Raw genomic sequence first — 27,700 nt, 5'->3', positions numbered from 1 at the left:
GGGAGGTGGGCTGCTCTGCAATTACCCGACTCCTGTGGGACGAGCATCAGCGCCTCCGCCGGGTCATTGCTGCTGTACTCCCTGGGTGCAAGTGAGGGTTGTGCTCCCTTGATTTTTGAGGCGCGCTCCGGTGCGACTAGCTCTGAGACCGCTGACTTAGTTCCACACTTCAGCTCAGGGCTTTGTGCCTGGGGCAATCTGCAGCTCGAAGTTCACCCCAGTGACTCGCTTAATAGTCTTCGGCCCTGCAGTCCAGCTTCCCGCTGCTGACATCTGTCAGTGAGCATCTGTGAACATCTGTGCTATAACAACATCCCGGGCTGAATTGGGCTGATCTGTTGGTAACCTGCAAAATATTCACAGGAGGGGCTCTCAATTCAACCAGCACCAGCAGTACCCTATAAAGTTGTAGGTCGCAACCGTTTACGGTCACCACCTAATTGGAATCCAGTGCACACACTTGACGGAAGCCAACATGTTTAAGGGATCTGGGTCCAAAAAGAAGGGTCAGATGGACACGTTCACTAGCACCTCTGCTAGGGCCTCAAACCGAGCGAGTCCCCTAATGATGATGGTCAACCCACTGCATCTCAATCCTCCACCAGGGATGACTTCCTCCTTACTACAATGCAGAACGGCTTCTTGGCCATTAACACGAATGTGGACGACATTGTCACCACTATGGGATCGCTGAAGTCCAAATTGGAAAAGGAGGGGGCTCGCATTACTGAGGTAGAATCCAGAGTGGGCGAAACAGAGGACAAAGTTGCGAAGCATGAACGTGACATCGCCCATGTGCAACAAGAATTCGCCTGAGTCCGGAATAAATGTGATGACTTAGAGTCACGCTCACTTCGTAATGATATTCGTATTGTTGGAATTCCTGAGGCTGCCTACAGGGGCCCTATGGAACAGTTTGTTGAAGACCTTCTCAGGGAGTTGTTTGACCCTTCCAGATTTTTGAAACATTTTCTTGTCGAAAGAGTGCACCGTGTCCTAGCTCCGGTTCCCAGGCCGGGTGCCCCTCCCTGCACCACCTTGGCCAAACTACTAAACTACCGCGACAGGGACCTGATTCTGCGCATGGCTACGGAGAAGGGTGCCCTGCGCTTCAAATCCTCGGATATACACATCTATGCAGACTTTGCCCCGAACGTTCTTACCAAGCACAAGTCTTTTGACTCTGTTAAGAAACTCCTGCGAATGCACCTGGTACATTACGCCTTGTTGTACCCGGCCAAGCTCTGCTTACAGCACCAAGGAAGGGTACACTTTTTCGAGGATCCTGATGAAGCGACAGCCTATATAGAATCCAACATCTCCATACCATTGCCTAGATGAAAACACGGGGACAGCAGTGGCTCCCTGTGCACAGCAGCGACCCAAACATTATGGATAACGATTGACCCTTCTGTTCGGCAGGACTGCTCTGATGGTCTCAATTAGGGCATAGACACCCTGATTTGTGGGGCCAGTTGCTGCTCGGCGGCTGTCACAATGGGTCCACCGCGGGCGCACAGTGCACCCCAAGAGAGTTTGAAATGTTGTTTATTGACGGTTGACTGGGTATTCATCAAGTTGGGGGTGATGATGCGGATGGGTGGGCCATATGGGGTTAATAGCAAATACATATTTCTGGACCATGTTGGTCCCCAGTTCAATACGCTTTTGAGCCTTAGTGGCCTCCTGTTCGTGATGTTTTGTTTTATGTTGAAAAGCAGTGAAGACTACTCCAGTGATGCTAGATTCGATCCCCCTGCACTGCACGCCCGACATCAGTCGGGCCAGATATAACATACTCAAGTTATGACTGATACTGATATCACATTCCTGTCATGGAACGTCTGGGGCCTCAACCACCCCATCAAGGCCCGTAAGGTTGCTGCATACATCAATAGGCATGCTCCTAAGGTCATAATGCTGCAAGAGACTCATGCTCTGGGGCCTGTTAACGATGCATTTGCTAAAGCCTGGCACCCACAGCGAGTGTACTCTAACTACTCATCTCGGTCCCACGGGGTCCTCACATTAATACATTGTTCTGTACTGTTCCTGGAGTCCAAACGCAGCATTGACCCCCTGGGTCATTATGTTATATTGTGGGGCTCTCTGGCCGGGTTCGAGGTGACGCTTATAAATTCATACGGTCCAAATGTGGATGATCCCCAATTCTATGGTCAAATCTTAGACATTATACTCTGCAATCCCCCCCCCTGAAACATCATATGGGGGGGATTTCAATCTAATTCTCGATTGTGCGAAGGACAGATCCAGGGAGACACACAGAGAACTATCCGCTGCGGGTCAGATGGTACTAAATGTGATGGATCATTTGGACCTGACTGACCCATGGCGTGACCGCAACCCGACTGAACGCCAGTATACATATTACTCCACTGTCCACGACACCCATTCCAGGATCAACCTGTGGCTGATCCCCTCCTCACTTCTGTCCAGGGTTGTTGATACCACCATACTCCTCCGCACGCTCTATGACCATTCTCCCATTACACTAATCCTTAAATGGTCTACCTCGCCTCCACCATGATCTCTGTGGTGCATGCCCCCTTCCTGTCTATCTGACCCGATCCTCTTTGAGGGATTGCATGGTGCAACGATAATTTTTTTCCAAAGGAATACTTCGGCTGTCTGGCTACACAGCACAGTCTGGGAGACCTATAAGGTGTGGATGATGGGCGAGATCATATTCTCAGCCGATTGTGCGCTGCAGGAAACCAGAAGGAATCTTGAGGCGACAGAGGGCGAGCTTAAAAAGTTGCAATATTAATATGGCAACACTCAAGACCGTACCCTTCTGCGCTGCATAAAAGGTAACCTCCTGAAGTTTTGGGGACTTGCTGATAGAGAGGTTCAACTGCTTTATCACCCATTAAGGGCGAGGAAATACGGTGAAGCGGATCGACCGAGTCGACATCTAGCGCGTGCAGTCGATAAGGGAGCCCAGAGCACAACATATCACCGGGATTCTAGATTCTTCGGGACACACACTAACTACCCCAGAGGCGGTCAACTCAGAATTCTATGGGTTCTACAAAACTCTATATTCCAACTCAGATTGCTGCTCAGTTGGGGAACTCAAATCCTATTTAGATATGGTTCCACTCCAGAAGCTCACTGACGAGGTGTGCCTTGCAATCAATGAGCCTCTCACCACGGAAGAAATCGTTGAATCCATAAAATCTCTCCCCTCGGGTAAGGCCCCTGGCCCCGATGGGCTAGGGATCGAATTATACAAGGAACTGAGCTCTGTTCTAGCCCCCAATTTGCTTCGGACATTTGAGGAATCACTACAAACTGGATCCCTCCCCCTCCCCCCTTCGATGTGGGAGGCACTGATTACTGTATTATTGAAGCCATAGAGGCCCCCCTCAGACATGGGGTCCTACAGGCCCCTGTCCTTGATTAATTCTGACACGAAAATCCTTGCTAAATATCCTGGCAGCCAGACTTCTCCCACACATGTCTGACTTGGTCCATCCCGACCAATCAGGGTTCATCCCTGGGCGGACGACTGCATTCAATCTACGTAGGCTCTTTGGGATCGTTGCACAGCTTAACCCAGAGACTCAGCCTTTGGCAGCCTCTTTAGACGCCGAGAAGGCTTTTGACTCGGTCTCCTGGCAATTCCTGTTCTCTGTGCTTAGTATGGGCCTGGGCGATTTCCTCATCCAATGCGTTTGTCTGTTATACTCTTCTCCGAGGGCAAGGGTCGGAACCGGATTCACGGTATCCCCCATGTTCTTGCTCGAGCGTGGTACTCGTCAGGGATGCCCCCTGTCCCAATTTCTTTGCCCTCACCATAGAGCCCCTTGTCTGCATCATGCGCCTTAGACATTTACACCGTGGCCTCCGGATGACTGGCCCGACACACATAATTTAGTTGTACGCAGACGACTCACTACTTTATATCAAAAACCTGTACACCAACCTCGCCCCATTGTTGGATGAGGTCTGTAGATTTGCTGTATTCTCTGGATACTGCACCAACGAGGCCAAGTCCGAGTTGTTCCCCCTAAACGAGGCTACTATTCCTGTGGTAGATCTCCAGGACTTCAGATGAATTCAGGGCAAGCTGAAAGACTTGGGAATTGTGATCACGCGACAACACCACACTCTATTGCTAGAAAACCACGGAAACTATATGCACACACTTATAGATAAACTAAAATTATGGGCCAGGCTCCCGCTTTCACTATATGGTAGGCTATCTCTATTAAAGATGATTATAGTCCCTAAACTACTATATTACTTTGTCAAGATCCTGGTCTGGCCGGGGCGGGTGTTCTTCGATAAGCTCCGTTCATTGGCTGTAGGGTTTACATTGGGCGCTGACACCCCACAAATGAACTGGGAGGCCATGACCAAGCCATACGACCAGGGGGGACTCCAGGCACACGATTTTGAGCTATATTATGAGGTTGCGCAGGCGCACTTCTCTGGCAACTGGTACACTCCACATACCCGTCCTTTACACACAGGCCTCTAGAGATACAGTGCATCCCCATCGGACTTGCGCACAATTATTCTAGCCAATCACCACCATGACACCTGCACGTTTGACCCGGTCCACACTACTGTCAAGGCATGGTCCAGAATCTTTAAGAGGTTGCAGGTCTCTGAGCCCTATGCAGGCTCTGTTCCGCTTTGGTGCTGCCCGGGGCTTCCCCCAACGTATGGTAAATCTATCCACAAAGGGTGGGATCCGACAGGCGAAATGACACTGCACGATCTATTCCCTGATGGCACATTTGTAACCCTATCGACCTTTGCCGATAAACTTGGGTCTGGTTCGGTCAGGACATTACAGTACTACAGAATCAGAGCTGCGGTCAGGGCAAAGTGGTCATCGTTCCCCAGGGAACCTGAGGTCTGCGAACCCCTCTCATTGGTTGTGGCCGCTGGGTACACCAGAGAGTTACTCTCTACACTATACAAGAAATGTCAGGACACACACTCATTACCCAGTAAAGCTAGGATGGGCTGGGAGGAGAGTCTGGGCACCTCGCTTGATGATGCACGGTGGGCCCAATGGTGTCGTCTCACTAAGGAGGTCTCCCTCAATGCTAGACACAGGCTCATCCAGTTTAAAGTTCTTAACAGGCTGCACTACACTCCCCAGAAGATATCCAGATTTGCCCCCTCCGTGAACGCTGGGTGCATAAAGTGTAATGCTACAGTTGCTGACGTGCAACACATGTATTGGGCCTGTCCCCAGATCATCAAGTTCTGTTCCGAAGTCGCAGATATACTGAATGAATGCACTGGTGTCCCCCCTACCTTGGCGTTCCTCAAATACTTGTTTGGTGACATCGGTACGGTCTCGATCAAAAAAAGGCGTTTATTCAACATTGGTTGCTTGCTTGCCAAAAAATGTATATTGCTTAAGTGGAAGTGCAAAACTGCTTGACTATCACTATGTGGTTACGTGAAATGATGCATGCTAATGAATGTGTAGAAGCATATTTATCCCTGATTACACAATGTTGTAGACCAAAACACATTTGGGAACCATTTAGTGAATATTTGCGCAAGCTGAAAGACACTGTATACTGAACTAGCCAGTTGCACGAGTTTTGACTGTAAAAACTGCTGAATGTTCATTTTCGTGTGCTCCTGTTGCACACTGCACATGGTCAGTGTAACCCGTTGCATATTGTATCTCTGGATGTATGCCTTTCACTGCGATGAAAATAAAGTAAAAAAAATAATAATAAAGAAATGCTCTTTTCTTGTATTATTTTCAAGGTTTCATAATCAATCTTCTGAGAGCCAAACGTTTATTGGGGGAAGTGGGAACAATCCACCAGTCCTGCACCCCCTCCCTCTCCCTCTCTGGTGGGATCCCACAGTTAATAACTAAAATTTCTGGCACTGCCTAAACACCTAGCAGGTATATCATACTTTTCAAACAAGACCCCCAATAGACATGATGTATTCAGTTTGCATACAGACTTTGGGCCTCTTTACAACTTCCCTGGTCCGGACTGCGGTGATTCCGCGGTGGCGGTAACAAAGTTTCCGCGTCCGCAAGGTTGCGGAAAGACCGGCCGATTACGTGCTGTCGGTCGCGCGCACCACACCGACGCGGAAACGGTGTAACCGCCGTCACAGAAAAACCCGCGGAAATGGACATAGAGGCGCCACAAGTAGCGTAAAACCCATTTCCGCCACCGTCGCCAAGGACACGGATCAATACCCTGATCGCCAAAACAGGAAACAGAGAGGCGGCCATCATATAAAGCACAATCCATTGCCATCCAGAGTCAGCACAAGCAAAATCCAGACTGTGAGAAGCCAAAAGGGACCACCAGCATGTCTTCCTGGATTCCAGCCCAGAGGCAGCGCAAACAGCGCTTTAGCGAGGCGGAGCTAACTGTTCTGGTCGAGCACATAGTGGAGCATGCTGAGATGCTGTTCAGTGCCGATCAACGGCTTGCTACACAGCAGCGGAGGAAGGAAGTGTGGGCGGAAGCAGTATGCAAGTGCACCGCGGTGGGCTTGACTGTGAGGAGCGTAAAGGACTGCCACAAGCGGTGGGACGACCTCAGGCTGAGGGTGCGGAACCTGATCTCCACACACCCGCCAACGCAGCAGTGGGACAGGTGGAGGACCCCCTTCCCCACTGAGGGTGCAGACCTGGGAAGAGCGCTGCAGCAGTGTCCTCCACCTTGAGGGCATCCATGGGATTGGGGATGCTGAGGCAGGAGTGAGTCCACCTGCAGATGCTGGTAAGTGCGCACATTTGAATGCCATACGAGTATATGTAGAGGCCAGGAGTGGCCCAATGGACCCATTAACAACCCCCCCCCCCCCAGCAGTGCATGACTTGGCCAAAGGACCCATTAACAACCCCTCACCCCCCCCAGGCAGTGCATGACTGGGCCAAAGGACACATTAACAAACCCCCCCCCCCCCCCCCCAGGCAGTGCATGACTGGGCCAAAGGACCCATTAACAACCCCCCCCCCCACGCAGTGCATGACTGGGCCAAAGGACCCATTATCAACCCCCGCCCCCAAGGCAGTGCATGACTGGGCCACAGGACCCATCATGAACCAGATGGTGACCCATATCACTACAATGCATTACCGGCAACAAGCAGATGCATGTAAATGCTACTATTTAATGATCAACCTGTATGATGCATGTGATGCACCCATCAGGCACCACCACATAACTAAATGCATGCCCTCTGTGTCCCCACAGCTGTATCGAGTGACAGTGATACTGCACAACAGCCCAGGCAATCGGCTCCTGCACGTGTGCAAGCCAGCGCCCCCGCCCAGGAGGATGCTGCCAGCAGTTCCGCATATCTGCCCCTAGTAGCAACTGCTACACATGTGCCGGCCACCATCGCCAACATCTCTACCATCTCCACGCTGCCTGATGCAACACAGGTGCCACGGGCACCCATCATGCCAATGCAACCCACCACAGAAAGCATCTGCACTGCAGAGGAGGCAGCATGTAGTGACAACAGTGCCCTGGCAGTGCAGTCTGATACAGGGCCACAGGGGGAGGTGCCCACCGTGGATGACTTGGAATCGTTCCATCAGCTGGAGTTCAGCCCCACATCACTCCACAGTCCTATGAGGTCACCTACCCCCTCAATGGCAGAGCTAAATTCCCGCATGCAGCGGATGGAGGGGCAGCAGGCTACCCTCACCCAGCTGGTGGAGAGGCAGCTTGAGGAATCTAGGCTGCAGAGGGAGTGCTACAGCACATCTCTACGTCACCTCTCAAGGTCCATTGGACGCTTTGCCAGCACTATAGTCACCCTGGCACGCCATGTGCAGGAGGGCAATGACAACACCTCGACGATGATTGAGTCCATGTTGATTGGCCAACAGGCAAATCTTGCACATATGCCACCTATTCCAGATTCTGTGCCATCCAATACCACCACCCCATCCATCTCCACCACTGCCAGTCCACAGAGGCGCTTGAGTCGGCTAACAGGGCTCTCGGGCAAGGATGACAAGCACATAAGCGCACACGGAAATGATGGCATGTGTGTCGGGCACTGCAGGCCACATGTGGACTAGAGGGTGTGAGGGGGTAGGTACGTTTGGGAGGTGGGGGAGGACCACTAGGGGGTTTGAGTATTGGGGCCTGGTTGGGGGTGGGTACATTTGGGTGGTGGGTGGCAACGGGTGTACAACTTCCCTAACCATTGCACCTCCTTCACTGTTGTTAATTCATCAATATATCATCATTTAAAAAAAAATACATGAGTGGACATCCATCATTTCATTTCCAGTACAATTAATTTATTGGCATCACCATATCCATGCAATGCTGTGAATGTGCTTTCTCTCAAAAGTAAATGTGAATCAGTGCATCCCGTGCTCGTTGTCCATCTAGTGGACCCCCAGGAGGTGGTTGTGCCATCCCATCCCCGTCTCATCCCCATCTTCATAATCTGCATCTGGGGGCATTGGAATGTTCCTGCGCAGGCACAGATTGTGCAGCATGGCACAAACAAGCGTGATTTTACCTGTCTTCACTGGGCTGTACTGCAGCGATCCGCCAGATCTGCTCAAACAGCAGAACCGGGCCTGTAGTAGTCCAAATGTCCTCTCAATCATGCCACGTGTGCGGACATACGCCCTGTTGTATGCCTCTTCATGCCTGTTCCTTGGCTTCCGTACGGGCGTCATCAGCCTTGGCGTGAGTGCATATCCAGCATCACCTACATGGGATGTAGATGGGGGGGGGACATGTCAGTGTTTGTGGTATCATGTCTTCATCAGATGCAGTGCAATCTTGTGTCATTGTTCATTCATGCATATGTGGCATGCAGTGGTTTGACCGGTGGGTGGTTCTGTTCTTTGGCCATTGTAGAGGACGTTGGCAACTGGACATTGACCAACGCATTTGTGTGCATGTGTACTCTGCCCTGCGGGTGACAATCGCTTGTGAGTATGGCATTGTGCAGTGATGTGCACACATGGCAGAGTCAGTCCACCGTGATGATGTAGTTGATGCAGGACGTCCCATGCACAGGCATCATGTGCATTGGGAGGGCAGTGTTGCATATTGTGTGTGGGTGTTTGCAGTGGCTCCAGGTGTATGTGCCAGCGGCAGTTCAGGCTGTGTGTGTCATGTGGCAGGGTTTGTACAGGGACACTGTGGCAACCTGTCATGTGTTGCTTTGTGATGTTTGGGTTCTGCTATATATTCAGTTGATGGGCGGGGGGGTGATGTATGAGCATTCACAGTGGCACACTCACATTGCTCAGTGCCCTGGACACACACACACCACTTCCACAGGGCCGGTGCATTGGCAGCTGTACTCACCCTATAGCCATGTGCTTTGTCCAGCATAGTGTTCCATGTACCGTGGCAATGTGGAATTCCGCAGTACCATTGAGTCATGGGTTGAGCCCGGGAAACGTGCGCAGCAATGCGTTATCACTTGCGTGGCATCACATACCATCTGTACATTTAGTGAGTGGTACTGTTTCCTATTGCGGAACACCATCTCGATTGCACATGGTACTGTCAGCTCAATGTGGGTGCAGTCGTCTGCACCTATGCAATTTGGCATGCCTGCTATGGCATGGAAGGCCAACTTGGTGGCAATCACCAGGGGTAAGGTTCCAGGGTGAGGCCCTGATGCGTGGTATTGCAGGCTGCCTGCGGGTGGTGCCGGTTGGACAATGGGGTTTGCCATGGGTTACAGGGTTGACTGATTGCTGCCTGCACCTCCTACGCCTCTGCCTCCTCCTCCTCCTCCTCTGCAACATTACTGCCATCAGTGCTGTCTGTTGGTTGAGTAGGCCCAGTCCCAATGCTACTAGAGCTGCTGCCTGCATGGTTCTGTTTTGTGTTGGGCTCGGTGTGGCCCTTTTGCAGGCTCCCAGTGGCCTGCTGGGCTGATTTGGTGCACCTGTGCCCTGATTCACTTCAGCAGGCACTATTTAACGTCATGTTTGCGGTGGCGGTGGTACCGCCACCGTGATCACGGTTTTAATGCCATTTTTCAGTCAGTGTTTCCATGTCCGCGCCAGTTGTGATGCTCGCGGTGTTTAGTATTGCCGGTAACGGAGGTGTTTCCATGCAGGTGGAGTTTACGGGAGCCTAAACTCCGCGGTGGCGGTTGAGGGTGGTGCTATTTCCGGGTCCGCAGGTCATGATTGGGCGGATGCGTAAACGGTGCCTGTATGGTTATACGGCGGCATTAAGTGCGGACAGATGTACTTGTAATGAGATTGTTAAGAATTAATTTGCTTCCATAAATTGCGCACACATCAGAGAATTGTGAGTGCTCTTTTGAGCAATATTTAATCAAAAACCAACACAGCCGACACGTGTTTCCAGCAACTAAGCTCTTCTTCCAAGGCTGTCAACATAAAACACAAAGTTTTTATACATATTTGGCATAACCATATGTAATGAGCCAGAAAAAAACAGATAAACAGACCCAAAAACGGGAGGGCAGAGAGGTAATGCAGTCCAATCCAAAAATGTATCAATGCCCAACATAGTGTTCAAAAATGCATTAGCACCACATATGATAAAGCAAAACAGTTTGTATCAAAAGAATATAGAATGTTAGCAATAACAATTGACACACGTAACAGAACATAACAAAACAAAAAGGAAAAAGAAAAGATGCAATTGGTTAGATAATACAGAACTATACTGAGACCTGGTCGTGTGTGTTCAAAACAGTTTGTTCACCACATGTATTATGCAATTAGAGGGCAAAAATGCCACATGAGAGAAAGACTTTTACCTTTGGAGGCTTGAATAGGAATTGTTTGCTAAAGGGGAAAATAAAACCCTAAGTATTATTTAATTGAAATAGGTAATTAAGCCATGTAAATTTGGCTTGTTTATCTTGTGGTTAATGACAATGTATAACAAATAGAAGCCTTAGCAGTTAATTATTGAAATTAAGGGCTGCAAATATACAGGGTGATTTCACCAGCTCCACTGTAAATATAAATGAATTTATAGATTTAGGCACTTGCCTTCAATTGTGCACGGCAAAAGACTAATAAGATCAATATAAGCATGCAACCACATACCTATAAAGTTGCAATTGCAATAGAAATCTTGGCCAAAACGAAAGCAATTGTGAACAATGAACCGGCCAACAAGGAGGCGGCATCAGTTGCAGGGGGAGACAGAAACAAACACTCATATTAATGGTGTACCAGTCTACCTAGTTCACGCAAACAAGAAAAGTAGTCACATGCGCATGGCCCCTGCTTGGTGCTAGTCTGCAGGGGTCTGCGCGAAAGACTAAACTCACCGGCGTTTCCGCACATCATCTGGAAAAACACGAGCCTCGTGTGTGTACGCGAATGCTCCTGTTAAGTAAAGAGATGCATGCAGCTCGAGAAACCGCACTCATACAGAAACATGGCACAGAACGGCGGCCATGTTGAGAGTATTAACTCGCTATGGACGGAATAATAAAATGCTGAAGAGCGAGCTTGGTGTTGAAAGGATTAGTTAATAGGAACTAGCATTTTAAACTTACACTATACTTACGTTCTCTATAAGCTCTAACATTGCACTTCCTGTGCTTTAATGTTCCCTGCCTGAGCTTTACTGTAAAACAGCACCCTGTTTACCTAATATCCGCTCCTTGTGCGGTTATCCCCCATCCCCGAACTGAATGGGGATGGTTATCTGGGTGTAGTGGTAATACTGGCAACCCGCAGACCTATTAAAATGCACTTCAGCTCTGCTATGCAAGACCAAACTAAACTGCTAATCCCGTACTGCCACTCTCACCCACCTCTACAAATGTACCTTATGACCTAAAGAAGCCCCAACCTATGTCATTATAGAGGCTGACACACCGCTCTGCTAATGCACCTCTTTCCAATCCTGACCTCCCACCCCACCCCCCGCAATTCCAGTACGTTAGAGCCTGCTCTGCCAGTGTGCCTCAGCACAGACCTCCATTGACACCTGCTGTTCCATTACAGCAACTAACGCAAAGCTTATCTGACTGTCACTACTACTCCACCCTTACCAGCAGTAACCCCTTTGCTTCTATTGCAGCTATTCACAAAACTGTGCTAATGGACCTCAATCCTAGCCAGCAGCATCCCCTTTTGTTCTGTAACAGTGGCTCACATAAAGCTCTACCAATGAACCTCAATCCTGGCTAGCTGCAACCTCTGTTGTTCCATTAAAGTGGCACACACACAGAACCGCCAATGGACCCTCCATCCGGGCCTGCAACACCTCTGTTGTTCCATTAAATTCAGTGGCTTTCACACGCAGCTCTACCAGTGTACCTCAACCCTGGCTCGAAGCAACCCCCATTCTTCCATCACACTAACTCCCACAAAGCACTGCTAATGGACCTCAATCCTGGCCAGTCTCTGTCTGATCTTTCCTTCTTGTGCTAGGTGGTGAGGTCTGCATGCACCTGGAGTTGGCCCTGATAACCAGGTTAAGGTTATGCGGTTTCTGGACAGTGAGGAGTTGTGTGTGGGGGATAGGGGGTTGTTCCTCCAACCCCTTATCTTATCTGTTTGTATTTTGCGTGCCTTAACATGGCATCTCTGCTTCTGGGCCCCTCTGTTTCTGCGAGAACAAGAACACATTCCAGCGGTTCCAGATTTTCTCTGGCTGCGGAGGGCGGCTGCAGGGCGTGCAGATGACGGCTGGTGCCCGCAGGTGGCACTTAGCAAGGTGCTTACCCTCTTGTGCTGTAACATTCTCAGTGGGGGTAGTTTGCTCTCCCAGTGCTGTACTCTTCCAGCCACGTGCTGTAATATTCTCACTCTCTGCTGCACCATCCACTTCCCGCTGTAACATTGGCCTCTTCTGCTGGTACAGTTGCTCCCTGTGGTGTGCACCTCTCTTCCTGCACTTTAACGCCTCACCCTGTGTGCTGTAATATATCATTGTGGTGTGATTTCCCAAAAAACCTGCACTAAATGTCTCCTTGCTCAGCAATTGTCGGCTAGTAGATTATGCCCTGTCCACCCCCTTGCTCCACCCACTCTCTGTCCTCCCCTCCACCTTCCCAATCCTCCGGACTCCAATGGTAATTTCATATCTGCCCGGCTGATTCATGGGTGCCTGCCTATGCAGTTGTCTTCTCGCTGCGCTGAGCACCCAACCCCACAGCTCGTGCATGCTGTATAATCCTCCAGCCCACCACTGCTCGATGGTTCCCCTGGTGTTTAAAGCCCCAGCCCCATGCTGTAATATTTCTTCCACATAAGAAAAATCCCCTTCCATATTATGTAACGCCTTAGCCCTGCATAAAGCCAGCACTGTGCTGTAGCATTACCTAGCCATTATTAAACAAACAAAAATGGGTGCAATGATGGACTGTCAGCAGAACAGGCAAAAGTAATGTTAAGAACACACAAAGGGGACTGCTGACGGTGTTGGTACTAGTGTGGTTATTGATTTTTAACCACCCATGACATAATATATATTTGTGCCAAAATCGTCCAGGCCTGTGCTGTAATATTTCACTGTTGGGGAGAATTCTCTGTTAAGGCAAATTTCCCAAACCTAGTGAGTCCCCCAGCATCTTTGCTGGATTTTTGGGGTTTATTTTTTTCTCCTGCTAAGAGTGAGACTCTCTTTCTCCCACTCTTAGGCATGATTTGACAATGTCCTTTGACTACGTAATGTGTTTTATGGGCTATGGGGTCTTTTACTCCATAGGGCTTCATGTTTTTTTGGTATGTGTGTTACACAGCACCCTCAGTGCAGTAACACAGGGGTGTCATAGTGACCCCCAAACATAGACTCCATACCCTGGGACTGACTGTCTCCCAGGGCATGTAAAGTCACCATTGGCTTTACTAGTCTCAAATTGTGAACAGAACCAGTACAAACCATCATATTGTGGAAGTACTGGTAGGGGTAATTCGATTGCCCCTGGGTCCGTTTTCCAAGGGGGCACTGTCCAGTCCCCCCCCTGTCGAGTTTCTGGCTGGTGGCAGTGGATACCAGGCGAAATATTCCACCGGAATATTTCCTATGGGATTTTCCCATTCATTTCAAACGCACCACTTTTTGGTGCAATGTTAAAGATACCACCGGGTTATTTATTTAATATTTATTTCCCGGTTGGGTATTTTTGCCAGGACTCGGTTGTAAAATGGCGTTTGTGCTCGCCTCTGAAACTCTAACCCAAGTTGAGCCCTTTGTTCCACTTTTTGGCGGGCTTCTCCACAGAAGCCCTCCAAATGGTGCCACTCTGTCTGCGGTCAACAGGATGTGTGGGAGGGGGATTAGGCACCCTGGACTGAGTTGCCTTGGCAACTCAAGTCGCACTCTTGTGTGATTGACCCAGTGGTGAGCCGCCCGGCTCACCACTTAGCATGCTTGAGTGACAGCTAGGCTGATGAATGGGGGTTTTGCTGCATAAAAGCAGGGCTTTGGGGACTGGAACTTCAGAAGTCGCCACAGGACCTAAAGAATCCGAAGAGGGGAGAAGCTGAGCCATCTACAATGACACCACCGGTGGAGCCCTGCTGTACGAAACTCGCCACTTCCCCGACGACAGAGATCATCTTCTTCCAGGAGAGTCTTCTTCCCTTTGAGCTGTTCACCTTTTTCACCTTCCTAGATCGTCTCGTGGTCGAATCGCCCGTGCCAAGCACCCCGGCGGCCGGATAGCCACGCATCACCACTACTGCGAATAAAAGGGTTGTACCTTTTAATCGGGGAAACTCCGCGGCTGGTTTCTTCCCTGGCAGTGCAATGACCTCCAGCTTTCTTCCTTGTCGAGACCATCTCTTCCTCTGGTTGAAGCCTCGACTTGACCCGCTGCCAGAACAACTGCCACCGCTGGAGCTTTCTCACCATTTCAGGTACTGTGTCCCGCCTGGTCTCCCTTGCAACAGATTGTCCAAGGTGTCCCATACATCCTTGACTTTCTAATTGGGTTGACCTCAGACCTGCTAACTTTGCCTTTCTGAACTGATCCAACCTCTTTTGACTTTTCTGCAAAGACCTTGAGTGCATTTCGACTGTGTGATCCTGGGCACATTCCGCCTTGCTCTCTCCAAGAGTGGACCTGGCCTATGAACTTTTGGCTCTACAGTAGACCATGCCTTTCTTGACTTGCTGTGATTTCTTAAGTGTTGGCACTGTGTTATTTTCCTACTCTGCCTTTTCTCTCCCCTTTTAAACAAATTATTGGAGTGCCATCTACGGCTAAGCACTCACCTCTGTTTTACTAAATAAGTGGTGTCTTAACCTAGACTTGGCGAATAACTAACGAGGGAGGTGTATATACTTATAGTGAGTGTTTGAACTTGCTTGACATATTAGTGCCAGTGTATTTTTAGAAGTGTGTTTTTAAATACATAATTATATACTTTTATACCAAAGTTCTGGTCAGTGTTTGCTTGTTCTACTGTATTTTTAGCCCTATTGTGTATACTCTATATACTGCCTAACCCTTCTTGAGAGAAGTCTGACTGCTCAGCCACAGCTACCAGGTAAATCTGGGTGGTGCAGACTGCTACCAATTGGGTTTACTGCTTACTCCTGTAGTCTTAAACTTTTTGCAGTGGTTCCTACGGGAACTGCACAGGTTTCTGCCTAACATTCACCCTCTGCTTTAGCAATCACATTTGCCATCACACCCTCATGCTGTGGGATTCCTCTGATGTAATATTCACTACACGCTCTCTTATCCTCATTTCTGTGCTGTTTTTTTTAATTAGTTTGGGCTTCTAGTTATAAACCAAAACTATTGCATTGAAGTATAGATGGGGAGAAATCGGCTATGAAGTCCTAAAAATTAAAGTGGGGGGACTCAACAAATGCAATGGGATGTGACATCACTAGAAATATCAAGGTGAAATATGCACATTTCATTAAATTGGCTTTGCATAACCTCCCAAATTGCACAGGACGAGACATTTGCCTTTCATAATAACACACACACAAAACCAAAAGAGTATATTTTATTCTAATAGTGTTTTTTCAAAAAGTCAAAAGATGTGCATTTTTTAAACTCCAAGAACCAATACAAACGTTTTCCCTGAGACTTGCAGTACCGAAATGCGACAATTTATCTTTATATTTTTATTTTTCATCAGGTTATATAGTGCAGTTGTGCGTGTTTGGCCTATAAACCAGATGACTGTGGTTCGATCCATGTGGTCAGCTTTAATACATAAATTCAAAGAGGACTTTTTAGCTGGGGGGGACTGAGTCCACCCTTTGAAAAAAGTGGGTGGACTCCATCCCCCCCACGTGTTCCCTTGACTTGAGCTCTGTGTGGAGAGACACCCAGTGTGTAGGTGTTGTTTGGTTATTTGCCCACCCATTGACTGCCCATGATAATCCCTATGGCTATTCCCACCAAGTCCCCCCCCCTGCCAAAAACACCTCCTCCAGAAAACTCTTTGACTTTGCTTTAATCAAGTCTTACCATCAAACTTTGCACTCAAAGTGCCTGCCAGTGTTTTGTCGTAGCAGCCTTCTGAGACTTAATGACTCAATTGGAGTTGTAAACCCACTACTGGTGTAATAAAAATGTTGTCACCAGGTCTGCTTTTAGCCACTCGATTTATAAGCACTATCCTTGCCCTTCACTTAAGTCCTGTTAAAAATAAACATTGGTAAAGCCAACAGTTTTGGCTTGTTTATAAGTATTAGGCATTTGCCAGGCACTGCCAATAGGTGCCCAGGTACTCACACCGTTTTGGACCTACTACCTTTAATGGCCAGTTATTACCAATACAGTGGTGCTTGGAAAGTGCTCTTCCCATGCCTACACAAACTGTTGGCATTGCCAATGCTTGTTTTCAATATGATGGAATCGACCAGCCCTATTTTGCAAAAGTGCCCCTTGGTGCAGTAATATTTTCGCGTGCACTAATATTGCTCGCTCTTGCGGGGAAATATGGGACCACTTTGATCACATTTTCCAGGGCCCCTGTTGGTTCCCAGTCCGGCCCTGCTTTCTAGGGGGGCCAGGCTCCCCTGGGCCCCCTGCTGGAGCCGGGCTTGCATGCAGGACACATTTGGGACAATGACCATCGGGCACGGGCACTGAAATAGGAGCTGGCCCAAAATGTAGTGACCTATGGTAAGCCTACACTGGAAGTGATTATTTAGGGCTAAATACAGGCAGAGGAATGAGACTGGTGGCTTCATTCTCCACGTACTGCAGCAGATTCAAAGTGTACTGTGGGATGCTCAATTAAATAAACGTGAGCACTTTGGGTATGCTGGTAACAAAGTCAATAATCCATGTGTGGCTGGTATTTTAAAATTCTTGCATACTGCGTTTGATGTGTCATAAGCCAGTTGGTATGTGTTTGTGTTTTAAAAAAAATAATATATATAATATAAATAAACATGATTTTCTTTGACGCCTTAACAATGTGTATATTCTCTGCTGCATTAAATGTACAGCAAATTCTAGATGGAGACGGCTTCCTTCGGAGTGTGCTTCCACTTCAGAAGATGAATTTGGATCTAATCGTAACTCCCCTAAACATACACGCCTACGGACCTCTCCAGTTGTGAAGAGCCCTAGATTGCAGAACACGCCAAGTCCTGTGACAAACAAAGTAGCAACAGCAACGGTCACACCACCCGTCCCAGCACTCAAACACCGTATAAAGGAGCAAGAAGATTACATTCGGGACTGGACTGCTCACCGTGAAGAAATTGCAAGGTACATACAGATATTTAAGGAACAGGGCTTGTAACTTTCCAATCATCATTTTATTATTATAGATTTACATTGAATACGCATTGTTTATGGCTGCTTGACATAAATCAACACATTTTTGTTTGAATGTTTGTTGCGTCATCTGTAGTGGTAACATACCAAACACACTTTACTACTAATTTGCCAACTGCTATACTATACCATACCACAGGATCATACGTTTGTGTTGTTAGTGTAATATGATTGGTTGGTCTTAGGAAAGATTTCTCTTTTGACAGCTTTCGCTCCATAATTTCTATGGACCCCAATCTTTATGCTTTTGTTTTTCAACCTGTTCCGACATTTTGAGTTGGAGTACAGCCTTAAGCTTCACTTCACCTTTTGTTAATTTGTTATGAGGAAACTGATTAGTCCTTCAGACTATCAGTACTGGGAAACTGTTTTGCTTTTAACTTTTACATGTTTGTAACTTTATTTCTGAGGCTTGTGGAATCTGCTTAGATCACATGCTGTGCATAGGCCGACATCTAGTGGAAGCTGCAGAGTATTACAGTTTGTTTTTCGAATCTCGAAAAGGGGCGTCGAACTAGGGCGTGCCAGTAATACTATCCCTAGTGTGACGTCCACTGTACCCATGATCCCTCACGCGTGTAGGACCCTCAGATTGTTTTTTTCCGCCATACTTGTCAGAATCATAGTTGCGGAGTTCCCTGGCTTTTAGCCATTCATCATAAATTTAACAAAAAATCCCTGTTTCTCAAATCCCACGTCGAGAATCCCAAGATGGACGCCGGTCTTGGAGAACAAACAGCCGTCGAGACTACACAACAGACTTTGGGCCTCAGAAGGCCTCTGGCCTTGGCCCTGCATGTAGGGAGAGTGGTGGGTGGACATACTCACACTCGTTTGTTTTCCTACATATACTCGCCGGTTGCCAGATATTAACAAATGGAGAGTACTCCATTTAAATTCTGCCCCAAGTGCAACCATAAGTTCCCTTGGGTAGATAAGCATAACACCTGTAATTTATGTCTTACTAGGGGCCACCCGAAGGCAAATTGTAGAGCTTGTAAGCTCTTCAAAGCCAAGACACTTAAGGACCGCAAACGTTGGGCCCACTACACCAGGCAACTCGATGCCATGGACGCTGTGGGTTCCCTCAGTGACAGCAGCAACGCCGCCGTATCGAACGGCGAGGGCAAAGGGGTGTCGTTAGGCACCCAAGCGCAGGCCTCCGACCTCGGAGGACTGTCCGGCGGGGCAGTTATGGGTACAACACCCGGCGGCAAGAGCGCTACCCACACACCTTTTATCTAAGCACACTAACCCCACCCGAGATTTGACACGTGTGTCGAGTGATCGGCAGAAAAAGGCACAGAGAGCGGTCCGCAGAATCGGTGTCCTCTGGGCATTCCAGGTCATGGTCGCTCCATGACACACAGCAACCGTCTACGATTGCTAAAAGTGCCACATTACCTAAAGTCACAGAGGTATGGTCGTCAGAAGACGAATCCCACTTCTACCCCCAAGCAGCACGTTCGAATTCGACTCCGGCAGTTAGTTCGACATCTGCTTCCGAGATTCCACGTCACTCCTCTAAGACTCCAGAATCTCACGAACCCAACTCCGAATCTTGACGCCAGGTGTTGAAAGATTGAGGAAAGTCCAAAGAGTCAGGAAAACATGCCTCTACACATGGAAAAGGGGAGAAACAACAGAAAAAAGCCTCTGAACACCAGGTTCAGAAAGTTAAACACCCCAAATCTATAGAGAAGTCAAAGGCCCCTGGCCCTATCACTAGGCCAAAAGTTGTCCCTCCCACTCCCCAGGATATAGGAATAGAAGAGGAACCACAGCAGGAAAGGGTTATTCCCAGTTCCAAAGAATGGAGCTCGGAAGACATTGACAGAGTAATGAGCAGAATGCCTTTTATGGTAGATTTTTACAAAAAAGACCCTGATTACTTCCAGAGCTATCAGAATACCCCTGATACCTCTGCCCCTTTGGGATCCAAAGACCCTCAACCTCCTACTATGAGACGCCGTACTGAGACTCCAGTTCAGGGGCTGATTTCAGACCCATTCACTATTGTCCCTTACCAGCAGTATGGTGAGGATCCAGAAATACAAATACTGGACGACCAGGCAGGGGTCGACTATTATGGAGACGATGAGGATCAGGATGAAGAGGAAGACGAGGCAGAGGCCTATAGTCTCGACTCCCCTATTCCCAAGGACCCACTGGTGAATGACTCGCCTGTGGATAATCAGCCCTTGCTGACCGAGGTTTTAGCTAAGGCTACAGCCCATTTTCAGATAGACACTCAGGGGGCCCCAGAAGAGAGGGACTTTGCAGAGCAAATTCTGGGGGATAAAAAATCCATTGCCCAAGCTATCCCGATTCTGAAGTCTATTCAACGCAGAATCGACCATTCTCTGCTCACCCCTAATCTTACCCCGGCAGTTAACCCACGAATAGAGAAAATATTCAGGGCCCCCCTATCCGACCCACTTTACATAAGGGGTCAGCTTAAACCCGACTCATTAGTGGTTACAACCACCAGGAAGAGGATGGGAACACCTCTAGCATCTTCTGAAGCTCCCCTGGAGAGCAAAAATATATATGGGCTAGGAAGGAAAGTGGCCTCCACTTCCGCTTACCAAGCAAGAATTGCTAATACCACCACTCTGCTGGCAAGTTACAAGTGTCACCAATGGGAACAGGTAGCTGCCCTCATTGCCTCCGCACCTGAACCTCTAAAGAGCCAGTTGGCCTAGATTGCGTCGGAAGGAAGATCGGTGTCCGGATGCATTCTCAAGGCTAACTTCGATGCAGCAGACAATTCAGGGCGGCTCATTGCAGAGAGCACAGTAATCAAGAGAGACACTTGGTTGAGGCAGTCAGGGTTTAAACCCGAGACCCAAGCCACCCTCATTGACATGCCGGTGGAACCAAATGTCTTGTTTGGAAAGGCAGTGGAGGAGGCGCTCAAAATGGCCAAGGACGAATGTGACACCTTAAAGTCCCTGGGCCAACTAACTAATAAACCCACAAACCAACGAGGGAATAATAATTTTCGTCGCTCTTGCAGCTAAAATTCCCAGAGAGGGTCCAATTACTTTCAAAGCCAAGGAACATCATGGGGTGGCAACCAACAGGCTACCGAGGGTTTCCCCAGAGGTCAAAAGCGGAGCCGTGGTAGGGGGAGAGGCAGCCCAGGTAGAGGCGCTACGCCTCCCAACAAACAGTGACATTCCGCTCCGGGTCCCTTCCCATGCTTCCCCAATAGGGGGCGCATTTCCACCTTTCCCCACGCATGGGAAGGGATCACTTCGGACAGATGGGTGCTGTCCACAGTGTCCGTGGGATACTGTATCGAACTGTTGGAACGCCCCCGCAACCATCCTCCAAGACAAAAGATACACTCCTTGGAGCACCAAAGAATCCTCCTCGAGGAGATTGTCATTCTTCTTGCAAAGGACGCGATAGAACTCGTGCCGGGCAACCAGGTAAACAAGGGTATTTATTCAACTTACTTCCTTGTGCCAAAAAAAGATCTAACAATGTGCCCAGCATTAGACTTAAGCTCTGCAAACAAGTATGACAAGCCTCAAAAATTTCGCATGACTACACTCCATGAGGTAATCCCCCTACTAAAAAGAGATTATTACATGGCAACATTGGACATGCAAGATGCCTATTTTCATATTTCCATGTTCCTAGCACACAGAAGGTTCTTGCGTTTCAAGGTAGACAGCCAGCACTACCAGTTCAAAGTGATGCCCTTCGATATAGCCTCGGCCCCAAGGGTTTTCACCAAAGTACTGGCGGTGGTGGCCGTGCACCTACGCAGGGAGGCAATGCCAGTGTACCCTTACAAATCCAACATTCAAACAACTATCAACCTCCTCTTTCAATTGGGCTTCTCAATAAATGAGAAAAAAATCAAGCATGGTGCCAAGCACCTCCAAACGGTTCCTAGGAGCTGTCCTAGACACCAAGGAGGGCTTGGCCTTTCCATCAGAGGAAAGAATTCGGAATCTGTTACTGCAAACTCCTCAATATCAGTCTGGTCGCCAGATAAGAGTGCACAAAGGGATGTGTTTACTAGGCATGATGGCATCATGCATTTACCTGGTTCCCCCAGCGCGCCTGTGCATGCATCCCATGCAAGAATGGTTGGCGAAACAGTCGTCTCAGGCAAGTGGTCACTGTGACGATCTAGTGGTCGTTTCGCCAACACTAGTACAGAGTATTCGCTGGTGGACAAGAGACAATCTTTCAAATGGGAAACCCTTTTACGATCCAGAAATACAGGCCATAGTCACAACAGACGCGTCCCTGTCAGGGTGGGGAGCACATCTCCTTCACCACACAGCTCAGGGTCTCTGGTCTCACACACTGGCTCAGAATCACATCAGCCTACTGGAACTTTTAGCAGTCTTCAGAGCGCTCGAACCCCACATAACCAGCCTGTCAGTGCAGATCCTAACAGACAGCACAACAGCAATGTTCTACATAAACAAACAGGGGGGCACTCGTTCACCAAATTTGTCCAGGCTTGCCCAGAAAATTTGGATATGGGCACTCAAATGGAACATTTACCTGTTGTCTCAACATATTCCAGGGGATCTCAATTCACTAGCGGACGCTTTGAGCAGCGATCCCCTCCCAGAAGAACACAAATGGCATCTGCACGAAGAAGTCGTAGGAGACCTCTTCTCTCAGTGGCGTTTCCCCATTATAGACCTATTCGCCACAAGCGAAAACAGACAATGCCCAGGATTCGCATCCAGGTTTCCCCAGCCAGGCTCCAAGGGGAACGCTCTATGGATGAACTTGTCAGGGATGTTTGCCTACGCTTTTCCACCAACCCCTCTGATGAGGAAAGTGGTCAACAAGATGCACAGGGAATCGATGATGCTCATCCTAGTTGCTCCTATGTGGGCGAGACAACCATGGTTCCCACTCCTGCAGAAACTGGCGGTGTGCAAACCCATCAAACTCCCATGGTGGTACAACCTACTCTCCCAGCGTGGAGGACAAACAGTGCATCCTCAACCCAACTCAATGAACTTGGCAGCATGGCTCCTGTAGTCCTAGAGTTTGGCCATCTCAATTTACCACAGAGATGCATGGATATCTAAGAATTAAGGAAACCTAACACAAGGCAGTGTTACTTTGATAAGTGGAAAAGATTTATTTGGTGCCAGAATAAACAAATCAACCCAGTTGATTGCACTCCTTCCAATATTGTCACCTACATGCTCCATTTACTGGATGCAGGGTTGGTATTTAATTCACTCAAGGTACACCTGGCGGCGCTATCAGCTGACACCACCTCCCATAACAAGGTGTCATGGTGGAAATTGCCAGTTGTCAAAGCCTTTATGGAAGGGGTAAAGAGACTCCACCCCCCAATTTCTAACCCACCACCGGGGTGGGACCTTAATGTGGTGCTTGCTAAAGTCATGGGACCTCCCTTTTGAACCCATGCATAAAGCAAGTCTCAAACACCTGACTTATAAGACTGCCTTCTTAGTAGCCATTACATTCATAAGAAGGGTCAGTGAAATTCAAGCTCTGTCAGTGCAGGATCCTTTCTTTACTATACATAAGGATAAACTGGTTTTACAAACTCACCCTAGGTTCTCACCTAAGTTTATTTCCAAATTCCATGTTAACCAGTCCATTGAGCTGCCAGCCTTTTTCCAAGAACCCAAGAGGTCGGCTGAGGTGAAACTACACACACTAGATGTGAGAAGAGCGGTCCTCTACTACGTAGACAAGACCAGACCGCTAAGAAAGAAAGATCAACTGTTTGTCTCCGTAGCTACAGGCAGAGAAAGAGATCGCGTCTCTAAAGGTGCCTTCTCTAAATGGTTAGCAAAGTGTATCCAGCTGTGTTACTCCCTTTCAGAAAAGACAGTGCCTTTTACGCCAAGGGCCCACTCCACTAGAGGTACTAGGGCCACTCTGGCTTTCATTGCAAATGTACCCCTTGACACCATTTGCTAAGCAGCTACATGGTGCTCTATTCACACGTTTACTCAGCACTACTGCATTGACACTCATTCCAAGACAGATACTCAAGTGGGACAAGCGGTTCTAAGACATTTGTTCGCTCATGATCCTTCTCACATCCCACCTCCTTCATCTAACACTGCTCACTAATCTATGCACAGCATGTGATTTAAGCAGATTCCACAATCCTTAGAAGGGATACATTACTCACCGTAATCGTATTTCTGATGCTTGTATCTGCTTAGATTCACATGCACCCGCCCTTCCTCCCCTCTGATGGAAGGCACATGGAGGCTTGTAGTCTTATCTATCTGCTTGGATATTCTGTACTCCCGCTACTCCTCATGCTACCTCATGTCAGAAAAAATACAATTTGAGGGTCCTACACACGTGAGGGATCATGGGTACAGTGGACGTCACACTAGGGATAGCATTACTGGCACGCCCTAGTTCGACGCCCCTTTTCGAGATTCGAAAAACAAACTGTAATACTCCGCAGCTTCCACTAGATGTCGGCCTATGCACAGCATGTGAATCTAAGGAGATAAAAGAATCAGAAATACGATTGCGTTGAGTAATGTATCCTTTACATTGCACACAGCATCTTCTAATGCAGTGCAATTGGGATACTTTTGTTTCACCCTAGCCTTTTACACTTGGGATTTTTTGGCTAATTTCATTTGTGCCCAAAGACAAGCTGGTGGCGCCCATTATATTTGTACAATTTTTGTGTTATTGCTAGTGTGCACACGGTTCGAAATTGAGGTGAGCTGGGAGCTATTTAGCTCCTGCTTGTAGCCAAGAAGATTCTGGTTAACTTGACGCCAACAGCTACTAGCAGCTACTTTTGGCTCCCCAGGCCAACTGATCCCAAACAAACACCTATATGAATTTAACTCTGTGCATTTGGGAGAATCAGAAAAAAAAAACATTAGAACACGCCTATACAACATTTAAAGCATAAGGAGCCATAAATAGACAAAATGGCCGGTTTGCATGTCATGTGAAAGTTAGATTTGCGGAACGCTATGTAGTATCTTTGTTCCACAGTGGTAGCACCTGGTCACTGGCTAATGCTAGATACCCAGGAGCTGCTTGTAGCTCCTGCTTTTCCATTCTCAATTTCGGTCCCTCTGTTCACATTCGCTTTTACCACATAAGTCTACTAAAAGTGGCTATGGCCCTAAAATGGCCACACCATGCGATTTCTGTTTTTTTTTTTTTCTACAGGCATATTTTAGTTCGGTCTTCTTCCTGTGGAGTGGGTATATCTGGTCCCACTCTACATCTCTGGTGCCAAAAAGTCTGGGTGTGGGGCATGAGTGAAAACAATAGGTGTCCCTGATTGGACAACTACTGGCTGTTGGAATGGTGCAGATCCTTAGCATCGGTTGGCTTGGACTTTGGATAAGAAGAGGACTCCTGCAGCCATTTATTGAGATCAGAGTTGGAGCCAAGAATCCCTTGTAGAACAACAGCTGACTGAACATCCGAAGAAACTCCTGAAGACGCCTGGCATCCCTTCCTGCGTCTGGCCCCGTGAAGCCCTTTTGGACTACCTGATCTGCAAAGGCCCTGTGCAGTGCTTAATCTCTAGACTGGTGGGACCAACCAGTATTGACGTGTTCGCGAAGATACAGCCGTTCTGAGCCTTTGGAAGTGTACATGGACCACCTGGTGGAAAGTTCAGCTCTCCAGTTGGCTTCCTCTCTAGAACGTTTACTGTTCCGTGTTTGCACCCAGAACTTTGGTGGTCTCCCGCTTGTGGTATAGGTCGCCTTCCTACCGAATGTCAGCCTCAAGGGATCCTGTCCTGGAACGACTTCTACAGCCATGACTAGATGGATGCCTGCCGACACCTGTGTGCGGTGGCCGTCACTGGAACTCACCTTCCCCTGTCCTGTGAAGTGTCCTGAAGAGGGCTTCATCTGTGAATCTTGCATTTCTCCATTGCCAAGGGCTGGACTCTGCTCCTGGACCTGACCGGAAGAATCCTTGCACCTGCAGTTCTTGGGCACCTCTCCCTGGAACAACGGCAGGAGATCCAACCTCCAGCGACCCCCTAACCCCCCCCAGTCGACCCATCAAGTTACTTGGGATAATCTGAATTCGTACGTAAACACAAAGCATTTGATTCCCCCTTTCCTTCATAGGCTAACATTGAGATCAAGTCTCTATGTATCCTTCCATTGTACTGTCTTTTGGTTGTCCAACCGGGTTGTACCATCCGAAAGAAACACATTTTACTTAGCTAGTAACTTGGTTGCATCTCTTCTTTTGAACAATCACCAACACACGGAGAAGCATTGTGGCTCGTGTGACCTTTGGGCACAAGGACCCATTCTTCTTAGGGATTGGACTGCTGAAGTTAGGCAATATCACTTGTGTCTTGGTTCCATCTTTACTGCATCACTTTAGTTACCTCCTTTGATGATTTAATTAATTGAATGCATGTTAAGAACCTATGGTGAATATATATAGGTTTATTATTGAGTTTTGTACATTACTATCACCTGCTTGTTTCATTTTCTAGTATGTGTTTAAGGCCTAGAATAAATATTGTATTTTTATACATTTCTGTCTTAATTGGATTGTTTTCTTCACTGTGTGGACGCCTGACCCCGCTCATTCTCTTCTGAGAATAGCCTTGATTGCTTCTCTACGTTTACCTTGATTGGGGTTTGACTAACCTCTGAGTTCCGTTGTTCACTTTAACTAGGGTGGCATCCTAAATTCTGTCCATCAGGCCAGATTCTCAAAAATCAATTTTAACAGTTGGCCTGTGCTTTCATTGATTGGTCAGTTTCACCACTCCATAAGCAATTAAGTGTGTTTCTTGTAGAAAGGATATGACTACCTCAGAATGTTAGAAGTGTTAGTAAGTCAACCTAAGTGTATCATGTGTGCCCAGGTTCGCTTTGTGTAAGTTTTCAAGTACTTTGCTGATGAGGCCCAATAAAACCCAAACCTGTCTGGTGTGGTTTTTGTTCCTGTGGCAAAGGGACGTGGCTTGGCAGTTTACTCTGGAGTGCTTCCTTTGTGGGTGTGGTCAAGCTTGATTAGCATGTGTCTCTCCCCCTTCTGTAGTGGCATATGTTATGAAATATATGAGCTACAAAATGATGTCATGGAATAGAATGCTACGCAGTGGGCTCCCCAGTGATTATCTCAAGGATTTTCATCTATTTTATGCCTGACCCTGAAGTTCCCTTTACTACCTACTTCTCCAATATTGAGGGAAATCATGGTATGTTGTTGTGTGCCTTTGACAGGGGTTGCCATTAATCATAATGAACAATCTTCAGTGTTTCTGTACCTTCTCCCTGAAATCGAAATTGTAGGCGATTCTCATAGCGTTGTACTTTTGTCTTGAACCTTGCAGGCTTGAGATTTTTTCCCCCTTACCTAAAAATCAGCTAGAGGAAGGAGTTTGTCAACCATGCGTCCAGGTTTTCAGAGGACCAGTTGAGGTATTGTGCTCCATCTACAATAATTACAATGGAGCATGTCTCTTCTCACATTGTTTTTGTGATTAACAGATGGGCCGAGTTAGTCATTACATCCAATTGTTTTCCCCAAGACTGGCCTGTGTGATAGGCTGAGAAGTGACAAGCTTGACATGCTTAGTATGGTTGTGACAAAATTGCACTTTATTTAGCAAGTATCTGTAAGGAATGGGGTTGACTAACACCTATTGGTGCTAAAGGATTTCTCTAGAACCTATACAGGATTTTATAAGGAAAACTGTGCCGAGGATGGATTGAAACAGTGTTATCTGCTTAGGGTATTCAGCATATCAGAAAATGTAAAATTCAAAATGTCCTAAATTTGAGTCCTTGCCTCCCACCAGGGGCACCCTAGTTAGTCTTCAAATTAAATGACCAATGGAATTAATCTCACCTTACACTTTGTCCTTAGCCTCCAGGCTACCTTATACTTATAACATAAATGTTCCAGCGTTGGCCAACGCAAGAGTTTGTAACCTTTAGTCCATCCTTCCGCTAATGCAAAAATGAAATGA

At 47.8% G+C, this 27,700-nt stretch overlaps 1 protein-coding gene across 8 annotated transcripts in view; it reads left to right on the top strand.

Moving 5' to 3' along the window:
• The window catches only part of CEP170 (centrosomal protein 170), a 1,733,932-nt gene that overhangs the window by 1,203,208 nt on the left and 503,024 nt on the right, over window positions 1-27,700 (top strand). For all 8 annotated transcript variants that reach the window (XM_069607948.1, XM_069607946.1, XM_069607950.1 and 5 more), the window contains one exon: window positions 17,394-17,658. In XM_069607948.1, coding sequence (XP_069464049.1) covers window positions 17,394-17,658 — 265 coding nt within the window. The remainder of the gene's footprint in view (window positions 1-17,393; window positions 17,659-27,700) is intronic.

This window comes from Ambystoma mexicanum, chromosome 4q, assembly GCF_040938575.1.
Source record: "Ambystoma mexicanum isolate Mex_15411 chromosome 4q, UKY_AmexF1_1, whole genome shotgun sequence".
NCBI lineage: Eukaryota > Metazoa > Chordata > Amphibia > Caudata > Ambystomatidae > Ambystoma > Ambystoma mexicanum.
The sequence above is the reverse complement of the archived record's forward strand: the minus strand, read 5'-3'. Positions and strand labels throughout refer to the sequence as shown.